This window comes from Tachypleus tridentatus, chromosome 10 (assembly GCF_004210375.1).
Source record: "Tachypleus tridentatus isolate NWPU-2018 chromosome 10, ASM421037v1, whole genome shotgun sequence".
Lineage (NCBI taxonomy): Eukaryota > Metazoa > Arthropoda > Merostomata > Xiphosura > Limulidae > Tachypleus > Tachypleus tridentatus.
This window is the reverse complement of record NC_134834.1, coordinates 119,233,573-119,259,066: the sequence shown is the minus strand read 5'-3', so window position 1 is coordinate 119,259,066 and position 25,494 is coordinate 119,233,573. Positions and strand designations below refer to the sequence as shown.

At 32.5% G+C, this 25,494-nt stretch overlaps 1 protein-coding gene across 4 annotated transcripts in view; it reads right to left on the bottom strand.

Annotated features, from left to right (window-relative positions):
• Positions 1 to 4,979: 4,979 nt before the first annotated feature.
• Positions 4,980 to 25,494, bottom strand: part of LOC143230170 (glutamate receptor ionotropic, delta-2-like) — a 40,897-nt gene continuing 20,382 nt past the window's right edge. For 2 of the 4 annotated variants that reach the window (XM_076463251.1, XM_076463250.1), the window contains exons 5-10: positions 23,122 to 23,280; positions 17,202 to 17,352; positions 14,643 to 14,854; positions 13,926 to 14,218; positions 9,389 to 9,412; positions 8,862 to 9,170 (exon numbers count right to left, since the gene is read on the bottom strand). In XM_076463251.1, the coding sequence (XP_076319366.1) occupies positions 8,960 to 9,170; positions 9,389 to 9,412; positions 13,926 to 14,218; positions 14,643 to 14,854; positions 17,202 to 17,352; positions 23,122 to 23,280 (1,050 nt within the window). In that variant the 3' untranslated portion in view covers positions 8,862 to 8,959. Of the gene's footprint in view, positions 6,239 to 6,311; positions 9,171 to 9,388; positions 9,413 to 13,925; positions 14,219 to 14,642; positions 14,855 to 17,201; positions 17,353 to 23,121; positions 23,281 to 25,494 lie in introns of those variants that run through there. The other 2 variants (XR_013016272.1, XM_076463252.1) reach the window with 2 other exon arrangements.

Below are 25,494 nucleotides of genomic sequence, written 5' to 3'. Positions count from 1 at the left end.
TCTTGGTGGTAGTTCTGTAAACTTTCGTTCTTTAATTTATATTGTTAACCTTTTTACGGTTGTTCTGTAAACTCTCGTTGTTTAATTTATACTGTTAAACTCTTGATGGTAGTTCTTTTAACTTCTTTCTTTAATTTATATTGTTAAACTCTTGATGGTAGTTCTGTAAAATTTCTTTCTTTAATTTTATTTGGTAAATTCTTGATTGTAGTTCTGTCATCTTTCGTTGTTCAATTTATATTGTTAAACTCTTGATGGTAGTTCTGTCAACTTTCGTTTTTCAATTTATATTGTTAAACTCTTGATAGTAGTTTTGTCAACTCTCGTTTTTTAATTTATATTGTTTAACATTTGATTGGAGTTTTTAGCTTTGGTTCGTTAATTTATATTATTTATCTCTTAGTGGTAGTTCTATCAACTTTGGTTCTTTTATTTATATTGTTAAACTTTTGATATTAATTTTGTCATCTTTCGTTTTTTAATTTATATTGTTTAACTTTTTATTCGAGTTTTGTGAGCTTTCGATCATTAATTTAAATTGTTAGTCTCTTTATTTTAGTTCTGTATACTTTCGTTCTTTAATTTATATTGTTGAACCCTTGATGGTAGTTCTGTCAAATTTCATTCTTTAATTTATATTGTTAAACTCTTGATGGTAGTTCTGTAAACTCTCGTTCATTAATTTATATTGTTTAACATTTGATTGGAGTTTTTTGTGCTTTTGTTCGTTAATTTATGTTATTGATCTCTTTTTGTTAGTTCTGTCAACTTTCGTTGTTTAATTTATATTGTTAAACTCTTGATGGTAGTTTTGTCATCTGTCGTTCCTTAATTTATATTGTTGAACTCTTTATTGTAGTTCAGTCAGCTTTCATTCTTTAATTTATATTGTTAACCTTTTGAGGGTAGTTCTGTAAACTTTCGTTCTTTAATTTATTTTGTTAAACTCTTGATGGTAGTTCTGTCAATTCTTGTTCTTTAATTTATATTGTTTAACATTTTATTGTTATTGATCTCTTTGTGTTAGTTTTGTCAACTTTCGTTGTTTAATTTATATTAAATTACCTTTGATTGGAGTTTTATCAGCTTTTGTTTTTTAAATTATATTGTTAAACCCTCGGTGGTAGTTTTGAAAACTTTCGTTTTTTAATCTATATTTTTAAACTATTGATGGTTGTTCTGTCACCTTTGGTTCTTTAATTTATACTGTTAAACTCTTGCTGGTAGTTCTGTCCGCTTTCATTCTGTAATTTTTCTTTTTAAACTCTTAGTGATAGTTCTATCAAGTTTCGTTCTTTAATTTACATTTTTATACTCTTGGTGATAGTTCTATCAACTTTGGTTGTTTATATTATATGGTTAAACCTTTGATTGGAGTTTTGTTAACTTTGGTTCTTTAATTTATATTGTTAATCTTTTTACGATTGTTCTGCAAACTCTCGTTTTTTAATTTGTACTGTGAAACTCTTGATGGTAGTTCTGTAAAATTTCTTTCTTTAATTTTATTTGGGAAATTCTTGATTGTAGTTCTGTCATCTTTCGTTGTTCAATTTACATTGTTAAACTCTTGATGGTAGTTCTGTCAACTTTTTTCTTCAATTTATATTGTTAAACACTTGATAGTAGTTCTGTCAACTATCATTTTTTAATTTATATTGTTTAGCGTTTGATTGGAGTTTTTAGCTTTCGTTCGTTACTTTATATTATTTATCTCTTAGTGGTAGTTCTATCAACTTTGGTTCTTTAATTTATATTGTTAAACTTTTGATATTAATTTTGTCATCTTTCGTTTCTTAATTTATATTGTTTAACTTTTTATTCGAGTTTTGTGAGCTTTCGATCATTAATTTAAATTGTTAGTCTCTTGATTTTAGTTCTGTGTACTTTCGTTCTTTAATTTATATCGTTGAATCCTTGATGGTAGTTCTCTCAAATTTCGTTCTTCAATTTATATTGTTAAACTCTTGCTGGTAGTTCTGTAAACTCCCGTTTATTAATTTATATTGTTTAACATTTGATCGTAGTTTTTTGTGCTTTTGTTCGTAAATTTATGTTATTGATGTCTTTGTTTTAGTTCTGTCAACTTTGGTTTTTTCATTTATATTGTTCATCTTTTGGTGGTAGTTCTGCCAACTTTCGTTCTTTATATTATATTTTTAAAATTTTGATATTAGTTTTGTCATTTTTTGTTTTTTAATTTATATTGTTTAACTTTTGATTCGAGTTTTGTTAGCTTTCGATCGTTAATTTAAATTGTTAGTCTCTTGGTAGTAGTTCTGTATACTTTCTTTCTTTAATTTATATTGTTGAACCCTTGATGGTAGTTCTGTCAAATTTCATTCTTTAATTTATATTGTTAAACTCTTGATGGTAGTTCTGTAAACTCTCGTTCATTAATTTATATTGTTTATCATTTGATTGGAGTTTTTGTGCTTCTGTTCGTTAATTTATGTTATTGATCTCTTTTTGTTAGTTCTGTCAACTTCCGTTGTTTAATTTATATTGTTAAACTCTTGATGGTAGTTTTGTCAACTTTCGTTGTTTAATTTATATTGTTAAACCTTTAATTGGCGTTTTGTCAACTTTGGTTCTTTAATTTATATTGTTAACCTTTTGACGGTTGTTCTGTAAATTTTCGTTCTTTAATTTATACTGTTAAACTCTTGATGGTAGTTCGGTAAAATTTCTTTTTTTAATTTATTTTGTTAATCTCTTGGTGTTTGTTCTGTCAGCTTTAATTCTGTAATTTATATTGTTTAACATTTGATTGGAGTTTTTTGAACTTTCGTTCGTTAATTTATGTTATTGATCTCTTTGTGTTAGTTGTGTCAACTTTTGTTGTTTAATTTATATTGTTAAACCTTTGATTGGAGTTTTGTCAACTTTGGTTGTTTAATTTATATTGTTAAACTCTTGATGGTAGTTCTGTCAACTTTCGTTGTTTAATTTATATTGTTAAACCTTTGATTGGAGTTTTGTCAACTTTGGTTCTTTAATTTATATTGTTAACCTTTTTACGGTTGTTCTGTAAACTCTCGTTGTTTAATTTATACTGTTAAACTCTTGATGGTAGTTCTTTTAACTTCTTTCTTTAATTTATATTGTTAAACTCTTGATGGTAGTTCTGTAAAATTTCTTTCTTTAATTTTATTTGGTAAATTCTTGATTGTAGTTCTGTCATCTTTCGTTGTTCAATTTATATTGTTAAACTCTTGATGGTAGTTCTGTCAACTTTCGTTTTTCAATTTATATTGTTTAACATTTAATTGGAGTTTTTAGCTTTGGTTCGTTAATTTATATTATTTATCTCTTAGTGGTAGTTCTATCAACTTTGGTTCTTTAATTTATATTGTTAAACTTTTGATATTAATTTTGTCATCTTTCGTTTTTTAATTTATATTGTTTAACTTTTTATTCGAGTTTTGTGAGCTTTCGATCATTAATTTAAATTGTTAGTCTCTTTATTTTAGTTCTGTATACTTTCGTTCTTTAATTTATATTGTTGAACCCTTGATGGTAGTTCTGTCAAATTTCATTCTTTAATTTATATTGTTAAACTCTTGATGGTAGTTCTGTAAACTCTCGTTCATTAATTTATATTGTTTAACATTTGATTGGAGTTTTTTGTGCTTTTGTTCGTTAATTTATGTTATTGATCTCTTTTTGTTAGTTCTGTCAACTTTCGTTGTTTAATTTATATTGTTAAACTCTTGATGGTAGTTTTGTCATCTGTCGTTCCTTAATTTATATTGTTGAACTCTTTATTGTAGTTCAGTCAGCTTTCATTCTTTAATTTATATTGTTAACCTTTTGAGGGTAGTTCTGTCAACTTTCGTTGTTTAATTTATATTGTTAAACTCTTGATGGTAGTTTTGTCAACTTTCGTTGTTTAATTTATATTGTTAAACCTTTGATTGGCGTTTTGTCAACTTTGGTTCTTTAATTTATATTGTTAACCTTTTGACGGTTGTTCTGTAAATTTTCGTTCTTTAATTTATACTGTTAAACTCTTGATGGTAGTTCGGTAAAATTTCTTTCTTTAATTTATTTTGTTAATCTCTTGGTGTTTGTTCTGTCAGCTTTAATTCTGTAATTTATATTGTTTAACATTTGATTGGAGTTTTTTGAACTTTCGTTCGTTAATTTATGTTATTGATATCTTTGTGTTAGTTGTGTCAACTTTTGTTGTTTAATTTATATTGTTAAACCTTTGATTGGAGTTTTGTCAACTTTCGTTTTTTAATTAATATTGTTTTAGTCTTTATGGTAGTTCTGTGAACTTTCGTTTTTTTAATTTATATTGTTAAACTTTTGATTGGAGTTTTGTCAGCTTTTGTTCTTTAAATTATCTTGTCAAACTTTTGGTGATAGTTCTGTGAACTTTCGTTCTTTAATTTATATTGTTTAACTTCTGATTGGAGTATTTTGATCTTTCTTTCGTTAATTTATATTATTCATCTCTTGGTAGTAGTTCTGTCAACTTTTGTTCTTTAATTTATATTTTTGAACTCTTGTTTGTTGTTCTATCAATTTTCTTTCATCAATTTACGTATGTTGTTAAACTCTTGGTGGTAGTGCTGTCAACATTGGTTCTTTAATATATATTGTTGAAAACTCCTGTTGACGGTTCTGTCAACTATCATACTTTTATTATAGTGTGAAGTCAAGACTTGTTGATGGTAGTTTATAATCGTTTTTTATACATTCCATTATTATATAAAATAAAGTAACAGTTGTAAGGTCAGAATAATTATTTTTCAGTTGCAAATATAAAAGACGAAAACAAAAGTACTTTCGTGGGATATTTATGTAATGTGAATTAATTTTCTAAAAATTCCGTCCTATTTAAAGTAAACATTTTTCCGTCACAGATGTATAACAACACTTTGTTACAATTCATCAACTCTTTGAATTTTATGTGGTTTTAAGTTTTGTGTAAAAACTGCGTGTTTTTATTAACGATTTCACACTTTTATGAATTTTTGTCTTCAATCTGACTTTTATTCATGAAAACATCCAACATATTTTGTTTTTCGGAAAATATAATTAGAATAGTTTTATGAAATGCTTCTTGGCCGGAACATAATATTTTAGAAGAATTACTAAGTTCCATATTATCAGTTAATATACAGAATATACTAGAAAAAAAATTACTTAGGCCCGGGATGGTTAAGGTTAGGCCCAGGTGGGTTAAGGCGTTTGACTCCTAATCTGAGGGTCGCGGGTTCAAATCCCCCTCACACCAAACATACTCGCCCTTTCAGTCGTGTGGTCTTATTAATGTGACGGTCAGTTCTATTGTTCGTCGATAAAAGAGTAGCCCAAGAGTTGGCGGTGGGTGGTAATGACTAGTTGCCTTCACTCTACTCTTACACTGCTAAATTAGGTATGGCTAGTGCAGATAGCTCTCAAGTAGCTTTGCGAGACATTAACAAAACCAAAAAATTACATTTCAGTTAACGATATCATCCTAATAGCCTCCATAAGTACTGTGATGCTATCTATTGAAAAAATGAGTAAATACTTGTTGTAGAACACTAGTTACCAGTAAATTATAGATTGTTGAAAATAAATCATTTTAATATAACAATATTCATACAAAACGTTGTATTATATAGTGTGGTAATTTTTCTTTTTTATTGTTTAGACGTCCGTAGTACTGACTAACTGTATAATAGATTTTATTTATAAGGCAGGATCCAACAAAATCTATTGCATTACCTACATAAGGCAGATACTAGCCAAATCCACTTCTCCTTAACATTTACATGGCAGAATCCAACAAAATCTATTGTATTACCTACATAAGGCAGATACTAACCAAATCCACTTCTCCTTAACACCTACATGGCAGAATCCAACAAAATCTATTGCATTACCTACATAAGGCAGATACTAACCAAATCCACTTCTCCTTAACACCTACATGGCAGAATCCAACAAAATCTATTGCATTACCTACATAAGGCAGATACTAACCAAATCCACTTCTCCTTAACACCTACATGGCAGGATCCAACAAAATATATTGCATTACCTACATAAGGCAGATACTAACCAAATCCACTTCTCCTTAACACCTACATGGCAGGATCCAACAAAATCTATTGCATTACCTACATAAGGCAGATACTAACCAAATCCACTTCTCCTTAACACCTACATGGCAGGATCCAACAAAATATATTGCATTACCTACATAAGGCAGATACTAACCAAATCCACTTCTCCTTAACACCTACATGGCAGGATCCAACAAAATCTATTGCATTACCTACAATATACTAACCAAATCCACTTCTCCTTAACACCTACATGGCAGAATCCAACAAAATCTATTGCATTACCTACATAAGGCAGATACTAACCAAATCCACTTCTCCTTAACACCTACATGGCAGAATCCAACAAAATCTATTGTATTACCTACATAAGGCAGATACTAACCAAATCCACTTCTCCTTAACACCTACATGGCAGGATCCAACAAAATCTATTGCATTACCTACATAAGGCAGATACTAACCAAATCCACTTCTCCTTAACACCTACATGGCAGGTTCAAACCTTTAATTCAGAAGTGAAAAATATTACCGCCAGGTGTCACACTAAACCGGATAATAATACTACCAACAGGCATTATGCAGGACCGGATGATATCCATGTCGTTGACAATAACATCATCACTAGGTGTCGTGCTGGGTACATTTTGTTGTTTGAATCTGTGAACTACTGTAGAAGCCAGAAACAAAACTGTGTAACGTTCGATACTTTCTTTATGTGCTCTCAACTTATTACACCGTTGCTGTCCTGTGCAGAGCTGATGACACCGTCCTGTTGAACGAAATGTAGAGTAGACGTAATAGGTATAAGCACCTCGTTCGTGACATGAGGTTAGACAATCTTGTTTCGCCTCATTCTTGTAAGTTATTTTCAGTATTATTTACCACTTTAGCGACATATTAACAAATTAACATAGGTAATACACGACTCTAACTAGGTGTATTCCAACTAATGAAATAATAACATTGTTTAGAATGCATTACTTACAAGTTCAATATTGTCGCTGCTCGTGGTATATTTGGCCGTAACTCAAATAATAACACGCATCTTTAAATTATCATCGCTAGGTTTCTTGCTTATCTAGGTCTTTGTGCTTACAAAAATTAGAATTAATTGTCTGGCTGCTAACAATACTTTGAGCTTAAAACAAGGACCAAAGAAACGGTGGCTTAAACGACCCACTGGTAATTTGGTCTTAGCTGTTTTACTAAAGCTTCTTTAGCATATTGTATACTGAACAATGCGATTCACTAAGATAATTACCTAGTTGTTAAGCACCATTTCTGTTAGATTAGTTTCAGGCCAAGTGATGGCCCTTGCCAATGCGTAACGCAAACGCAAACTAACGTGGCAGGGGTTTGGTTTAGTTTAGAGAGAGAGAAATCTGAAGAATCCTCTCTCCAACTGGGGTGTTCAGGAACGTTGTGGTTCCTCTTCGTCCCCTTTCGTGGAAGGTTATTGAATTTAGCTGGTTTTTTTTTTTATAATTTAAACTCTTTTTTTGGGTGAAGGAGTGAAGTTGGTCATACTTAATGTCGTTCATGAACAAGGCTAAGGTAGCACCGGAGAAAAGACAGCTAGATCCCCTCCCGAAAGACAGCTGTCATAGTAAATGTGAACACAAACGACCCGATTCAGGGCATGGCAATAAAGTTGCCTGGGATGGGATCTAAAGATCCAATGTCTTAGTTTTTGCTGTGGGGGGAAACGGGAGTGCCCCGAGAAAAACCCACTTTCACAGGACAGGCGCCGAAAGTTTTACCTGTCCTGTACCTGAAAAAGAAAATACATAATATTTACGTGAGTTTTGTCCTTTAAGTATTTTGTTGTGTGATTTGTGATTCCTGAAATATATTGTATGGTGAAATAAATTTGGTTGGTGCACTAGTTAATTTACAGAGTGATGCAGTTAGTTTGTTTATCAAACAAATCAGTAACCTACTGATTTGATGTATATAATTTACTGGAGTGAATGATGGTAGACTGAATGCAGATCTTAGTATTTTGTTCTGTTGAACTTGGATTTTCTGGAGTGTGTAATTTGACATATTATATGTGACTTGACATCCATACTATATTAGTGGACAGATGTAAGCCTTGTATATTTGGATAATGGTTTTTGGTGAGCATTTTGAGTGTTTGCTGGTTAGAGTCATTAAGTGTGAAATACGTTTTCTAATTGATGAGTATATGTTGTTAACATGTTTTTTCCATGTTAGTTTTGTGTCGAAAGTGATGCCAAGGAATGCGTAAGTTGTATGCGTGTATTTTAAGCCAACTGTTACATAGAAGGCTATGAACTATGCAGAGCTACGAAACAGTTAATACTTATATAATGATAGTTTTTTGTTGGTTTTGTTTTTGCGTTCCAATAAGTAAAGGGAAGAAAACATGCAAACACTGATTTCAAAAATGCGACACTATCATCAATTAATTTTTCATTTCTATCATTAATAATTATTACTTTTGTTAAAAATGCACTTGGAATGCAAAATACAACCCTCGTAATATCTCAATGAACATATAAAGAAAGTTGATACGACCTAAGTTTTATATTTCATTGCAGTTCCTTACCTTTTCAAAGTAAATTTAGTTTTGATGTTTCCACACGTCTGTAAAATCTTTACCTGTAAAGTTTGTAACATTACTAGATAGCTTAGGTTATAAATGTTTTAGATTTTACAATGAAGATACCATAGATATATTTCAATTCTATTTCATCGAGAAATGTATATTCAAAAACATTTTCTTCGACAGATTTAAAAAATTGGAAAGCATAATAGAGCTGTGGTAATTCGAAGAGTTTTATAGCCATATTTATTGAATCATTACAACGAGTTATTCCTTGAGACAAGTAGTGGGGTCTGTTCCTCAAATCGTATATGTAGACACGCAGTTAGCTAGTATTTAACCTTTCATGAATTCTTTCCCCCAAGAAAATAATGAAGCTTAGCAGCAGTCCAGAACACAACAAAATAAAAATTCCTCGAAGGTCTTCAACAGTGAGATAACTTTTGTTGACGTGTGTTCCAAGACACTTAGTATACTCTTTCACCTTGTTGTTGATGCTTTTCGACAAGATATTGCTCTCAACCAGGAAGGAGATCCTGAAAACATTAATAAAAAGTGTAGTAACACATAATACTTTCTCATAGGGCCGCGCTAACCGACCAATAAAAACACGTGTGAAGATTAATTTATCCCTCTCCGTGTATGGTCGTTTATTTGCTGTCGTGCTTGCCTCTTTAGCTCATTAAGGCATAGTAATCACTATTATTAATCAATTATTTAGTAATCACTATTATTAATCAATTACTGCACTTACCGTGAACAGGGTTGAGAGTAACTCCTGTGAAAAATATAAAAATAATGGTGTAAAAATAACATTTTAAAATAAAACTAGATGCTTGCGATTGGTGAAATAACTTAAAATAAAACCTTCTTTGATTCACGAAACATTTAATTGGTTTTCTTTTTCCAAGCACAGCTGGGTTCTCTGTTTAAATAGTGCAAAGCCATTAAAATTTTAAAAACTGTACTATAAAACTATATAATATACAGTTTTGATGAAAGAGATCGTTATTAACAAATGAATGTACTCGTATGATAGGACAAGTAATCAGTTTAAGCAATTAATCAAGTTTATATTTCTAATTCCTATCCACATAAGGATCACGTATGGCGGCCTTACTGTGCGATAGTGAACTGTTTTATTATCTTTAATTTGGGTAAATCGGGGGTTCTAACGCTAATCAATGAACCTTCAGTTTCAACCCTACAAACATACTGTTAACCGGGTTGTAAACAAACGTTCTTACTTTAACATCAGTAACTAACACGTTCGTTTAGGCGCTGATGAATAGGTCTACAAGTTCCAGATTTGGGCAAATATTACAAGTTAACTGGTATATTATGTTGCGTTAGGTACCGATCAATGGGGCAACAGTGAGTGCTATACATTCTATCGTCTCAGAGATCCTAGTGACCAGACCATTTTTTAGACAAGATTTATAGTCGGCGACGTAGAGAGAAACACTACTCATGTTGGTAGATGTATTGAAACTGTGTTCAGTTTTATACTTTGATTTCTCCACTTTGTGCTGGAATACCGGTAAAACTGTTTACAAAGTAGCAAAGCTCAGTCACATAAACCTCACCTTTTGTGATTTAGTGTTTTACTGTAAGAATTATAGTTCAAACAGTCAGTTCATTGTCTGTTAGGCCTACGTTGTGGTAATGTGTCAGTTACTGTTAACGTTAATCAATACAGCGTGAAATGAAGTTGACGTGTGGATAAAGTGAGGGTGGATTTTATCATTACAAATCACCTAATTAGACGTGAAAATGTCATGTAGAAATGTCTACAAAATCTGAAATATTTAACAGTAGAAGAAATATTTCTAAAACAATCGTCCTAAAGCTCCAGATTGTTACGTTTATACAAGTATGACAACTCTATAACCAACATTCCTTCTTTAGAGACTATGTACAACGACTTCTATGATGATTATATATAATATGATTAGTTACATTCATCATTAAAAGCAACATTATAAATAGTAGTGAACGTAATATGAAATAAGCGTTAATTCACCTTTGATTACCACTGAAAGAGCAAGCATGTTTGGCGCGACGGGGATGCGAACCCGCGACCCTCAGATTACGAGTCGCACGCCTTAACACGCTTGGCCATGCCGGGCCTGAAGATAAATCTTCACGTCCCAGTACACAGAATAAAATTATATAATTCAATGTTAGCCTCTTATAAACAAAGAATTACTAACTATATATGTATAAAAACGGCTGGTATGGGTAGAGAAAGCTCTATGTAGAGGAGCGAACAACGTTTTGACCTTCTTCGGTCATCGTCAGGTTCACCTAAGCAAGACGGACTTACGTACATCACAAATATATGGCATCCCCAAATCTCATGAGCCAGATTGTCCATTACGACCAATAATGTCGACATATGAATCGTTTAATTACAATCTTAGTAAATACATAGCATGGGCATTCTCCAAATATCAGCCAGCTCATTCATCAAAGACTTTTAATTTCAAGTCTAACCTTAATCAACTTAATCATAACGCCTTAATGGCCAGTTTTGATGTTATATCCCTCTTTACAGACGTTCCAACCACTGAAGCCTGCAAGATAGCCTTAGAACTCTATATCCGAGACCCTAACCCAACTATAGACATTCCCAGCAATCAATTAGCAACCCTCATAGAATTCACCACGATAAAGACAAACTTCATGTTCAACAACCAAAACTATATACAAACAAATGGCCTAAGCATGGGCAATCCAGTATCACCAGTTCTAGCCAATATTTTTATGACACAAGTTGAAACACAAGCAATTAACACAGCATTACATCCACCACTATACTGGTACAGATATGTAGATGACATGATTGTGGGATTCACATCTACAGAACACATACTTAATTTTGTCAATCACATTAACGCTATACACCCCAACATTAACTTCACATGTGAACAGGAAGAAAGCAATCAAATATCATTTCTTAACCTCAAAATTACAAGAACCGACACACAATTCAAAACAGAAATCCATTGAAAAATCACCTATACTGGACTATACATTCCTTGGGACTCAGCACATGAAACAAAACAAAAACTCAATATACTAAGAAACCAAATAAACACAGCAATAAAGATATGCTCACCAGATAAAATTAACGATGAATTAGACAAAATAAAACAATACTTCATCAACATCAATAAGTTTCCTCCACAAACCGTAGAAAACATTATACACACACTCCTAGACAGAAAGCAAAATCAACTAAAAAAAGTAAATATACCACACGATTTAAAAAAATCACGAAACCATATACTGCTGCGTACCATATATTCCCGACATCAGCAGAAAAATAACCAATATTTGGCAAAAACTAGAAACAAAATATGACATTCCAGTTAATACCAAATTTATTCAAAAACCAGACACAAAACTGAGGTCTATACTATGTAAAAACTACACTGACAAACACCACACCAACATTATTTATAAAATACAATGTGATAACTGTCACGACTTGTATATTGAGAAACAAGTAGAAAAATGGAAACCAGATTCAAAGAACACAAAAAGTCACCTTCACACGTTTTCGAACACTGCAAATCAAATAAACACAACATAACCATAGAAAACACCCAAATACTAAATAAACAAACAAATATAAACAAACGCAAAATTAAAGAAGCCTTACTTATACAACTCAAACCCAAAATAAACCAATATAAAGGAACACCTTTATACCTATATTAATAAATATAATCCAGCATCTAAGCACGCCTTCCTACACTCAATTACACAACCGCCTTCAAACATGTGGTCAGCTATCGGTCAGTTAACTCTTTCTTTCTTTGTGAACCTGACGATGACCGAAGGAGATCGAAACGCTGTTCGTATCTCTACATAGAGCTTTTTACATATATATTTTTCTCTGCAAGTGAGTTTTCTCGTTATCACGTTGCTAACGATCTCTAATGTTTCAATAAGGTATCTTCCTTTAATTTAAATTTTACTTTTAAATATTTTCTGTGTTTATAAATTGTAAAGAATTTATTTAATTTCTAGTCTTTATGTCCATCATCTTTCACTTTATTTATGAAATACAAACAGTTTTATGTATTTTTTCGTTGAAAGTAATATAGCTGACAACTTGAACCAATGATGAAAATTATACCGTATTGCTTAGCTTATATTATGTTCATTACTGTTTTATAATGCTGATTTAATCGCCTACAAACAATTAATGATACTATAATAAACGTATTGGGTGTGCCAGTATCTATGTACGTAACCAAAATGTCTCCGCCATCTATTGAACAAACACAATTCCAAAGTTGTCACTTTAGGTACTCAAAATTCAGACAATTAGAGAAATAACTGTAGTAGGTACAACAACCATTTCTTTATCACAGACAGGGGCGTAGATCCTGGGGGGGGGGGGGATGGAGGGTATATATCCCTCCTTCATTTTAGGAATCACAGGCCTATAAATTGTGTGTTTGTTCTTGTGATTCTCGTGTTCTTACCAATCGAGTTACATAATTAGGCCTAGATGTAGGCTTTTTCAGTAGCCGAAACGTACATCTTTAATATAGACGTGCTTCTAAGCTTTTCGATCTAAGCGATAGTTCGCAAGTATCAGTCAGTAGGCCTAAGTATACATGCAAGTATCGTGGCTACAAGATAACTCTGGGACTGCATGTTTACAGCTTTCAGGTTCACGTAATCAGATATTACCAACTTGCAAATTGAACAGTCCACACAAGTGGTTGCAAAAAATCATTCCCCCCATCGGGTGTAAAACAATCCACGCCCCTGATCACAGAACAGAATATTGTATGAACAACAATAAAACAACTTTCACTATACGTGAGGGTATGATTATATCATTATTGATATAATATTTAAATATAGTACTGTGAAACTGGAGTTCTTGAACTAACGCTTTTGATATACAAAATCATTACGGTTTGTATCAGTAAAATATATGAAAATTCTGAGCTGTGTATGTTGAATAATTTTGATGTGATGGGTTATGTATGACTAAATAGTATATATAATGTTAAAACTTTGCTGTGCAGTACTTTTAATTTTTTTCTTCAGTTATTAATTAATAGTACATATAATCATCCGTAAGATAACGTTTCTGCTGCTGTAGATAATAGTATCACAGCTATATCAGAGCTATCTATTGTGTATGAGTGAAAATATGATGAATACCGTATGAAAACAAGATATTCAAGCAAGAAAACGATCGATATTTTGTGTTGGTAAATAAGTTATAAGGAAATAAACATATAGTTTGTTATCTGACTAACCGGGAGTTTATTTGGTGATACGTTGACTTGGCTAAGCCTTTCCTAAGAACCATAACCAATATGTTTCGGTGGAAAGTCTGTGCTGCAACGTGAAAACCACATTCTCGTCCTTTGTTGTACCGATTGCTCAGAGCATATTTAACGGCGAGTGTGTCGAGAATGACAGCAAACTTGCCTGCCTTCACTAAGTCCAAACTGGCATCCGAGATCAACTGTTTAACGGGAAGCAAGGACTTGTTTTGTTGTTGGAGCATTTTGGAGTATAAGTTTGTGGAATGTAGGTCTTCACCACTCTGCAGAATAGGAAGGAAAGGTCAGAAGCTTGATTACGGTATAATAATAGACTAATATTTAGATTTACAGTGAGTATTTTAATGAAAGAAAAACTTAAAAAGCTTTTCAATTTAACCATAGCGTAACACTTGGAACCCAGTGAAAATAGTCGTTTTAAACTATAGGGAACATTATCAATCATATGATGTGAATTAATTCATTTCAATTTACACAAAATATTTTACAACAAATTATTACAAAACGTGACACACGACAATGTTTAAGTATTTAAAAACAAATAATATGAAACAGAAACTCAGTATAAACGACAAGCGAAGCTGAATCATCGGTTTGTGAGCCTTCTAAAACCTGAGAGCACAAATGAGTCTTTCCCAACTCCTAATAAGATACTAAAAACGGAGTCCCTTTTAGTGTTGTACTTACTTTAAATTTTGAGTGTGCAACTGAACCTTTCTCAACTCCGGGTAAAACACCAGACCTGTCTAATGACCGTAAATCATTTATCTGAGAGTTAGAATCCAAAACCAAAGTAGCCAATAGATGCCCACTAAAACTCTGCATCAGGACGATTATAGCCATCCACCAGAACGCCCGAAGCACCCTCTGGTGATTGTAGTTTATGTCCACTGAAGAAGCTATAAATAATAATATAATTTGTTCCTCATGTTGCATAAAAACGTTCTCATGGAAGAGCTTGATGTAAAAAAAATAAATTTAAATGAAATTCCTGAAAGAAGTAATTTCAAACGTATTGTTATACTTGTTCGTATGTAAATTTATCCAAGGTCATCCCTTAAGTAATGTCCGATTTCAGGTTCAGAAAAAGAGAAAGGACTTCAAACACTTTTAATGTTTTTTTAATCAATAATGTATGTTCCTTTATTATTAATTACTTCCTGCCAATGATTCACAAACTTCTGAATGTCACGTCTATAAAATTCTTGGGGTTTAGAGGAAAGGAATGTAGAGAGGATAGTTTTGCCATCTTCATGTGTTCCAAGCTTTTTTCCATCAAGATAGTTGTGCAAACTTTGGAAAAGATGATATTCAGATGGAGCAAGGTCTGGAAGATAAGGAGGATGTGGAAGGTTTTCCCAGTCTATCTCTTCAGACTTTACAGATGTGATCCTTGTTGTATGGAGCCTTGATTATCCTGGTGTAACACAACACCTTTATGATTGATCAAAGCAGGCCTCTTTTCTTTCAGTGCAACATTCAAGCGCTCTAACTGTTGACAGTAGAAGTCTGATGTAATCGTTACATTGAGTGGCAGCAACTTAAAGTGGGTCACACCAACAATATCCCACCAAACGTTTAACAAGACTTTCCTACGGTGAAAGACCATTTTTTGGCTGTGCTTTAGCCAGTTTACTTGCAATGACTCATTGTCTGCAGCTCTTAACATTTTTATAAAATATCCATTTTTCATCTCCAGTCACTTACCTGTCCCAAAAAGGTGAGTTACGTTGAGTACAGAGAAGTGTAAATATCCACTCTTGCTCTAAGGTTGACTTCTGTCAACTCATGGGGGGACCCGTTTTCCAAGTTTCGACACCTTTCCAAGCTGTTGTAAGTGACTGTGAACTGTTAAATGGGTTGAGTTAAACTTCTGTTCTAGTTCTTCAACTGTTACAGCACAATCTTCATCAAGTGCAGCCAACAGCAAGTCATCATTAAACTCAACAGGACAACCTGAATGTGGCGCATCACTTAAGCTGTAGTCACCTGATCTGAACTTCTGATACCACCTTTGACATTTTCTTTCATTGAGAGACTCTACACTATAAACACCTTGAATGTTTTATGTAGTTTCTGTTGCACTATTGCCTTTTTTAAACTCATAAAGCATTATATACCTAATGTGATCCTCAGACACATCCATCTTCATAAGGTTTTATTTCATTAATGATCTGAATAGGTGGAGTTGAGTTAGTTTCTTTTATTTGTCTGAACATTTTATGCATGTCCTACTACATATTTTAGTCATTAAAGCCTTCTACAAAGACAGAAATTATGATGCACTTTCTGTATTAAATTTTCAGACATTACTTATGGGATGATCTGATAAATATATATAATTAGTTAGTTCTTAAAATTAAATCGGTGAAACATATAAAATGAGAGAAAAGTAAAATATAACTTGCAGTTAAAATTATACCATGTTAAACACAACGAGGGCCTGGCATGGCCAAGCGCGTAAGGCGTGCGACTCGTAATCCGAGGGTCGCGGGTTCGCGCCCGCGTCGCGCTAAATATGCTCGCCCTCTCAGCCGTGGGGGGTGTATAATGTGACGGTCAATCCCACTATTCGTTGGTAAAAGAGTAGCCCAAGAGTTGGCGGTGGGTGGTGGTGACTAGCTGCCTTCCCTCTAGTCTTACACTGCTAAATTAGGGACGGCTAGCACAGATAGCCCTCGAGTAGCTTTGTGCGAAATTCCAAAACAAATAAACACAACGAAATGGTTAAAAAGTTTGGAATAAAATGATTTTATCTTAAAACTGTTTCGAAACCTGTTACATAGTAGGTGTTTTTTTTCCTTCGTGAAATAAGATTTAACAGGATATTCTAGTTGTTAAAATATTTTAACAGGTTCTAAGGAAACATCCTTAATTTAAAATAAATGTATTTGAGTGAAACTGTTTAAAACATTTTCATTTTATCAATTTGTAAGTATAACGTTATAATGTACGTATAACATTTTAGTTTAAGTTCTATGTAAATTAAAGAAAAGGTTAATATTTCGAATATTACAAGTGTCGTAATATCGAAATATTTATAAAACATTAATAAATGTGTACTAGTACAAGGTTACAACTGGATATTATGTGCTATTTAAAATTGTTTGTTTTGTTTTTAAGTATTTGCGATAAGTCATAACTATGAAACTGTCTTTTGTTTCTCTATTCAGGTACTTATACATATCATAAATTGTAATTTTAATATGTGTGAAAAGGACAGTTATGTGAAAACAAAATACTTACCTTGCGAAAATATATTTCCGTACATTCTGGTAAAATGATCCAGAAAATTCAAGAAACTCAACTTGGATCTGTCTCTGTCATTCATAAAATACGCCGAGACCAAAGACACAAAACTAACAATAATTAGTGAAGCAACTAAGCCAAACCAAACCTAGAATTAGAAACAAATATATTAAGAAAGTACTCACAAAAATTATGGGATAAATATTACCACCCCACTCCTTAGTATATGTACCCTACCCTCACATTTCATAGATAACAGAAACGAATAAATTTTGCAAAATCAAACTTGACCAATAAAGAGGCAGAAAAATGTAGTTAAACTCCTCCGACAGCCAATCAAAATTAAGATAATTCATGCGATGAATTCATGATGTATTCATATAATAATTCTTGATAAATATTGTTTAGATTAACAACTTCTAACATATAGAAAAAAAACCAGTGCGTTTAGGTTACACTATGTTACAACAAGGTTTATTATGTGATGTCGCTTAGCAACAAAACTGTAACCAAATGGTGTTGAAAGTATAAAATGAAATTTATAGAAAACACAACTGGAATAATATTTGTTGGTTTCTTAATTTCTTCGTTGAAAGAAATTGGTTTTATTAAAAACGTTGGTGATATAACAGAAAATAGCTTAGTTAAGGAAAAATTTAAGTTTAAAATCAAATCGATATATTTACTTCAATAATAACTTGTATACCTTTGACTCAAGGCTTGGTGATCTCACACTACGTCTTTACTTTAGACTTATTATACTAACACTCACTACACTTAAAAGGTTTCACGGCACTTCATCGCTCGTGGCTTTTATAACTCCTATTTCGTGAAATTAAGCGTGACGTAACGTCATGTGACACATATTGTCTTTTATATAGATTTAATGTCGAGACTTAACACACAAAGTTAACGAAAGTTAATGAAACCACTAAACCAAACCAAACCTGGCGTTACAAATGAACATAATAATATTAAGAAACTCAACTGAGACCTGTATTTTTCATGTATAAGGTTTGCAGAGATATGGAACACAAAAATAGCGAACTTTAATAATGCCCTAAGCCTAAATAAGCCTATAATCATAAATAAGCATAAGCTAACAGAGACCCGCAGATTATTTGGAGTAAAATTAGTACATTAATTCCAATAATACTTTTTTAAATACAAGGTTTCTAGAGTAATACAAATTTTCTAAGCACATATACTGAAATCTACAAGTCCACTTGTTCTAGATCTATTAAACCTTTATTAAGTACGGCTTATATTCGATAAAATGAAGTGTACGCATATGCGCAACTAAATAGTAAGGTGCGAACATATTTTCAGGACAGACAAATACAGAATATTATCATTATAAAATGTAAAGAAACTCAACTGGGATCCGTAATTGTCATTTACAAAATTTGCCAAGATGCAAGAAACAAAACTAGTGAAAGTTAATGAGGTCACTAAGTCCAAATAAATCTACAATTGGTAATAAACACAGCAAAGAGGTTAACTGTAACCTGTTTAAGTTGAGTGTGGAACTTAACGTTTCTCAACCCAGGTAAGCTTTCAGAAACAAGGTTATTTGTTGGGTTGTACTTAGCTTAAAATTTGAGTGTGGACTGAACGTTTCTCAACTTCAGATAAGTTGAAAAATAAGAAAATCTCGCTTATTTATTTATTTATTTTTATGAATAAAGCTGTACATTAGGCCGTCTGTGCTGTGCCCACTAAAGTCACATTATTGGACCTTGAATTTTAGTCTTATAAGCCCTCCTGCGTACCAAATATCCATTTGACGAGAAGACATATAGATAAACAAAGACCCAAACAGTGGTTAAATAAGTTTGTTCACCACAAAACTAAAAAATGGGCTATCTATGCTCTTCCCACTATAGGTATCGACAGCCGATTTATGGTGTTATAAGCCACTAGAAGATGCAGTAAAGCTAATAAATCATTGAGTGAGAAAGAAATATCAATGTTTTAGTTAGTAACATGAATTTCATTAGTTTATTAATAATTTATTATATAATAATTAAATGTCTTATAAACACTGAAAGAAGGGCTATATATACAAAATTTAAAACATGGCCCCTTTGGGACCACAGTACATCTAGAATTCATGGTAAGTACTGTTGTACTGAATATATGGAAATAACCCAGCATTAGTTAAGGTGATTAAAGTTGTCAATGTCCATTAGTTAGGGTGATTAAAGTTGTCAATGTCCATTAGTTAGGGTGATTAAAGTTGTCAATGTTCATTAGTTAGGGTGATTAAAGTTGTCAATGTTCATTAGTTAGGGTGATTAAAGTTGTCAATGTTCATTAGTTAGGATGATTAAAGTTGTCAATGTTCATTAGTTAGGGTGATTAAAGTTGTCAATGTCCATTAGTAAAGGTCATTAAAGTTGTCAATGTCCATTAGTTAAAGGTCATTAAAGTTGTCAATGTCCATTAGTTAGGGTGATTAAAGTTGTCAATGTCCATTAGTAAAGGTGATTAAAGTTGTCAATGTCCATTAGCTAGGGTGATTAAAGTTGTCAATGTCCATTAGTTAGTGGTGATTAAAGTTGTCAATGTCCATTAGTTAGGGTGATTAAAGTTGTCAATGTCCATTAGTTAAGGTGATTAAAGTTGTCAATGTCCATTAGTTAAGGTGATTAAAGTTGTCAATGTCCATTAGTTAAGGTGATTAAAGTTGTCAATGTCCATTAGTTAAGGTGATTAAAGTTGTCAATGTCCATTAGTTAAGGTGATTAAAGTTGTCAATGTCCATTAGTTAAGGTGATTAAAGTTGTCAATGTCCATTAGTTAAGGTGATTAAAGTTGTCAATGTCCATTAGTTAAGGTGATTAAAGTTGTCAATGTCCATTAGTTAAGGTGATTAAAGTTGTCAATGTCCATTAGTTAGGGTGATTGAAGTTGTCAATGTCCATTAGTTAGGGTGATTGAAGTTGTCAATGTCCATTAGTTAGGGTGATTAAAGTTGTCAATGTCCATTAGTAAGGTGATTAAAGTTGTCAATGTCCATTAGTTAGGGTGATTAAAGTTGTCAATGTCCATTAGTTAAGGTGATTGAAGTTGTCAATGTCCATTAGAGGGTGATTAAAGTTGTCAATGTCCATTAGTTAGGGTGATTAAAGTTGTCAATGTCCATTAGTAAAGGTGATTAAAGTTGTCAATGTCCATTAGTTAAGGTGATTAAAGTTGTCAATGTCCATTAGTTAGGTGATTAAAGTTGTCAATGTCCATTAGTTAGGGTGATTAAAGTTGTCAATGTCCATTAGTTAGGGTGATTAAAGTTGTCAATGTCCATTAGTTAGGTGATTAAAGTTGTCAATGTCCATTAGTTAGGGTGATTAAAGTTGTCAATGTCCATTAGTTAGGGTGATTGAAGTTGTCAATGTCCATTAGTTAGGGTGATTGAAGTTGTCAATGTCCATTAGTTAGGGTGATTAAAGTTGTCAATGTACATTAGTTGAGGTGAATAAAGTTGTCAATGTCCATTAGTTAGGGTGATTAAAGTTGTCAATGTACATTAGTTAAGGTCATTAAAGTTGTCAATGTCCATTAGTTAAGGTGATTAAAGTTGTCAATGTACATTAGTTAAGGTGATTAAAGTTGTCAATGTACATTAGTTAAGGTGATTAAAGTTGTCTATGTCCATTAGTTAGGGTGATTAAAGTTGTCTATGTCCATTAGTTAAGGTGATTAAAGTTGTCTATGTCCATTAGTTAGGGTGATTAAAGTTGTCAATGTCCATTAGTTAGATTTAAGGTGATTAAAGTTGTCAATGTAAAGTTGTCAATGTCCATTAGTTAAGGTGATTAAAGTTGTCAATGTCCATTAGTTAGGGTGATTAAAGTTGTCAATGTCCATTAGTTGTCAATGTCCATTAGTTAAGGTGATTAAAGTTGTCAATGTGTCCATTAGTTAGGTGATTAAAGTTGTCAATGTCCATTAGTTCAAGGTGATTAAAGTTGTCAATGTCCATTAGTTAGGTGATTAAAGTTGTCAATGTCCATTAGTTAGGTGATTAAAGTTGTCAATGTCCATTAGTTAGTTAAGGTGATTAAAGTTGTCAATGTCCATTAGTTAGGTGATTAAAGTTGTCAATGTCCATTAGTTAGGGTGATTAAAGTTGTCAATGTCCATTAGTTAGGGTGATTAAAGTTGTCAATGTCCATTAGTTAGGGTGATTAAAGTTGTCAATGTCCATTAGTTAGGGTGATTAAAGTTGTCAATGTCCATTAGTTAGGGTGATTAAAGTTGTCAATGTCCATTAGTTAGGTGATTGAAGTTGTCAATGTCCATTAGTTAGGGTGATTAAAGTTGTCAATGTCCATTAGTAAAGGTCATTAAAGTTGTCAATGTCCATTAGTAAAGGTCATTAAAGTTGTCAATGTCCATTAGTTAGGGTGATTAAAGTTGTCAGTGTCCATTAGTTAAGGTGATTAAAGTTGTCAGTGTCCATTAGTTAGGGTTATTAAATTTGCACTGTCCATTAGTTAGGATGATTTAAGTTGTCAATGTCCATTAGTTAGGATGATTAAAGTTGTCAATGTCCATTAGTTAAGGTGATTAAAGTTGTCAACGTACATTAGTTAAGGTGATTAAAGTTGTCAACGTACATTAGTTAAGGTGATTAAAGTTGTCAACGTACATTAGTTAAGGTGATTAAAGTTGTCAATGTCCATTAATTAAGGTGATTAAAGTTGTCAATGTACATTAGTTAAGGTGATTAAAGTTGTCAATGTTCATTAGTTAGGGTGATTAAAGTTGTCAATGTCCATTAGTTAGGGTGATTAAAGTTGTCAATGTCTATTAGTAAAGGTCATTAAAGTTGTCAATGTCCATTAGTTAAGGTGATTAAAGTTGTCAATGTCCATTAGTTAGGGTGATTAAAGTTGTCAATGTCTATTAGTAAAGGTCATTAAAGTTGTCAATGTCCATTAGTTAAGGTGATTAAAGTTGTCAATGTCCATTAGTTAGGGTGATTAAAGTTGTCAATGTCCATTAGTTAGGGTGATTAAAGTTGTCAATGTCCATTAGTTAGGGTGATTAAAGTTGTCAATGTCCATTAGTTAGGGTGATTAAAGTTGTCAATGTCCATTAGTTAGGGTGATTAAAGTTGTCAATGTCCATTAGTTAGGGTGATTGAAGTTGTCAATGTCCATTAGTTAGGGTGATTAAAGTTGTCAATGTCCATTAGTTAGGGTGATTAAAGTTGTCAATGTCCATTAGTTAGGGTGATTAAAGTTGTCAATGTCCATTAGTAAAGGTGATTAAAGTTGTCAATGTCCATTAGTTAAGGTGATTAAAGTTGTCAATGTCCATTAGTTAGGTGATTAAAGTTGTCAATGTCCATTAGTTAGGGTGATTAAAGTTGTCAGTGTCCATTAGTTAAGGTGATTAAAGTTGTCAGTGTCCATTAGTTAGGGTTATTAAATTTGCACTGTCCATTAGTTAGGATGATTAAAGTTGTCAATGTCCATTAGTTAGGATGATTAAAGTTGTCAATGTCCATTAGTTAGGATGATTAAAGTTGTCAATGTCCATTAGTTAAGGTGATTAAAGTTGTCAATGTCCATTAGTTAAGGTGATTAAAGTTGTCAACGTACATTAGTTAAGGTGATTAAAGTTGTCAACGTACATTAGTTAAGGTGATTAAAGTTGTCAAAGTACATTAGTTAAGGTGATTAAAGTTGTGAATGTACATACTGTTAGGGCTGGTTCTGGATGTGATGCTATTTATAGACATACTCTGTATATTTGTTGCTAAATATCTTTGTTTCAGTATTGTGGCTCATATATGTTAAGCTTCCCGACAAGAGTACATATGAAAATGTGACGATGTTTCTGAGTGTAAAACACTATTTTTATTACGTTATATTGAAAAAGAATAACCATATTTGTAAGTAATTACCTCCCATTGTAAGGCGTACACATATCTGTAAAAGTCCGTCTTCTGGTTTTGATAATTTACTAGGATCGTATTATAATTAATATACATTGGTCTCGTCGCCTTCACAGCAAGGAATCGATCGTAACTGAGAGCAAATGGTCCTAGGCCTACGTCAGCTTCCTGTAAAAAATAGCTCATTTAAAACAAATAAATGTCGTATTTTTTTGTGTTCATTAACTGACGTACTTGCATATTCTAACTATTAATCACTATAAGATAACCTTCGGTTTCATAACTTCTGTGTTGCGTATAAATTATAATATTAGTAAAGTCTCCAACATAAATGCACTATTTGAATGGTGAAACCTAGCAGAGAAACAAAACCTAAGTTTAATTGAAATCATATGCCTTTTTTAATAGTAAAAGCCTCCTGATGCAGAAAAATCTGTTCTACAAATATAAATTGATAAAAAGAATACAATAAGTTATTTCAAAACCAATCTCCATCTTTTCTCGGTCTAGAGTTGCGAACTTTGAATCTACTGTAGAAGTTACAATACCAACATCATCTCGAGTGAAACTGTAGCCTAGCAGAATAAAAAGGTGAGAACACTTGCTTCTGAACAAACCACACGTGAGAAGACAAATTAACACTGATGAAAATGTTGTAAAATAATAATAAAACAACAACAACATAATTCACTGATAGTCCTAAAAAAAGTGACGTCTTAGAAAAGTCCTTTAATTTCGTATAAATTCAAGGTAATTTAACGACAATAAAACGAAACTGGTATTTTTATTATTTTTGTTATTGTAAATTTAAAATGAATTTCTCGGAAAAAAGTAGATGAAACGCCCTCTTTTTAAGTTGTTTATAATCTTTAATTACTTTATTTAAAGTAAAATGTGCACCTTTCAACTTTAACATTGTACGGCTATTCAAAGAGTTGGTAGATTATGCTAATACAATACGTTTTGTCAGTACACTCAATGCTGTCATGTCCGATTACGTTCCATTTGGTGAATGTGAAGCTTTATAGCAGTTCTGCAGCTAATGTCAAGGTGCAAAAGTGTCAATCGTTACAATGTCATGTCCAAACCACAACACTTCTTCTTGAATATCTTCAAATATTTATCGAGCGTATCCAATCGCCATTTCAACAGTTTGATTGCACTGCAATTTGACCTGTATGTTTTGTTTAGCATAACATAAACATTATTCTAATTCTCTAGGTGTTTGAGGCCTGTGATGATCGAACTGGAGGTATGATTGAAAGGCTTATCTTGGTGATTCCATACCCTAATGGTCTCGTTCCAAGGCATTCTTCTTGATTATATTTTATATTGTATCCTGGGGCAAGCAAAGATTTTTTTCAACTGACCTTTGTGTTTGTGGATTCTCTCTTGTTAAAAAAATTGCATTCTGTTTACCATGGCTAGGGAATGGTTTGTTGTAGGTCTCTTTCTAGATAATTCTGGTACCCCAGATTGATCCGTATTCCTTTGTTTCACAATGCTGTTCAGTATAAAAATTCATCGTCCATTACATTCGGAATCTCGAACTTGAATATATCTTTATGGAGACGTTTATGAATAATTCCTAACTGCGATCAGTGTTTGGTGCATCACCCTATCTACGTAGCATCAAACAATCTCGAAATATAGTTCTGTAGCTGCCGTTCCAACACGATTTTATATAACTATTAGTAAGCAAGGTCTGTTAAGGTTACTGAGGCAGTGTCTGCATGTATAACTAATGTAGTGTATGTACAGAGTAGTAAGGTAGTGTTTGTACAGAGTAGTAAGGTAGTGTTTGTACAGAGTAGTAAGGTAGTGTTTGTACAGAGTAGTAAGGTAGTGTTTGTACAGAGTAGTAAGGTAGTGTTTGTACAGAGTAGTAAGGTAGTGTTGTAAGTAGAAAGTGTATGCACAGAGTAGTAAAGAAATGTATGTACAGATTAGTAAAGAAATGTGCACAGAGTAGTAAGGTAGTGTTTGTACAGAGAGCAAAGGTAGTGTTTAGTACAGAGCATTAAGGTAGTGTTTGTATGCAACAGTAAGTAGTGTTAGTACAAGTAGTAAGGTAGTGTATGTACAAGAGTAGTAAGGTAGTGTTTGTACAGAGCAGTAAGGTAGTGTTTATACACAGAGCAGTAAGGTAGTGTTTGTACAAGAGCAGTAACAGAGATGTTGTACAGAGCAGTAAGGTAGTGTTTGTACAGAGTAGTAAGGTAGTGTTTGTACAGAGTAGTAAGGTAGTGTTTGTACAGAGTAGTAAGGTAGTGTTTGTAGAGAGTAGTAAGGTAGTGTTTGTACAGAGTAGTAAGGTAGTGTATGTACAGAGTAGTAAGGTAGTGTTTGTACAGAGTAGTAAGGTAGTGTTTGTACAGAGTA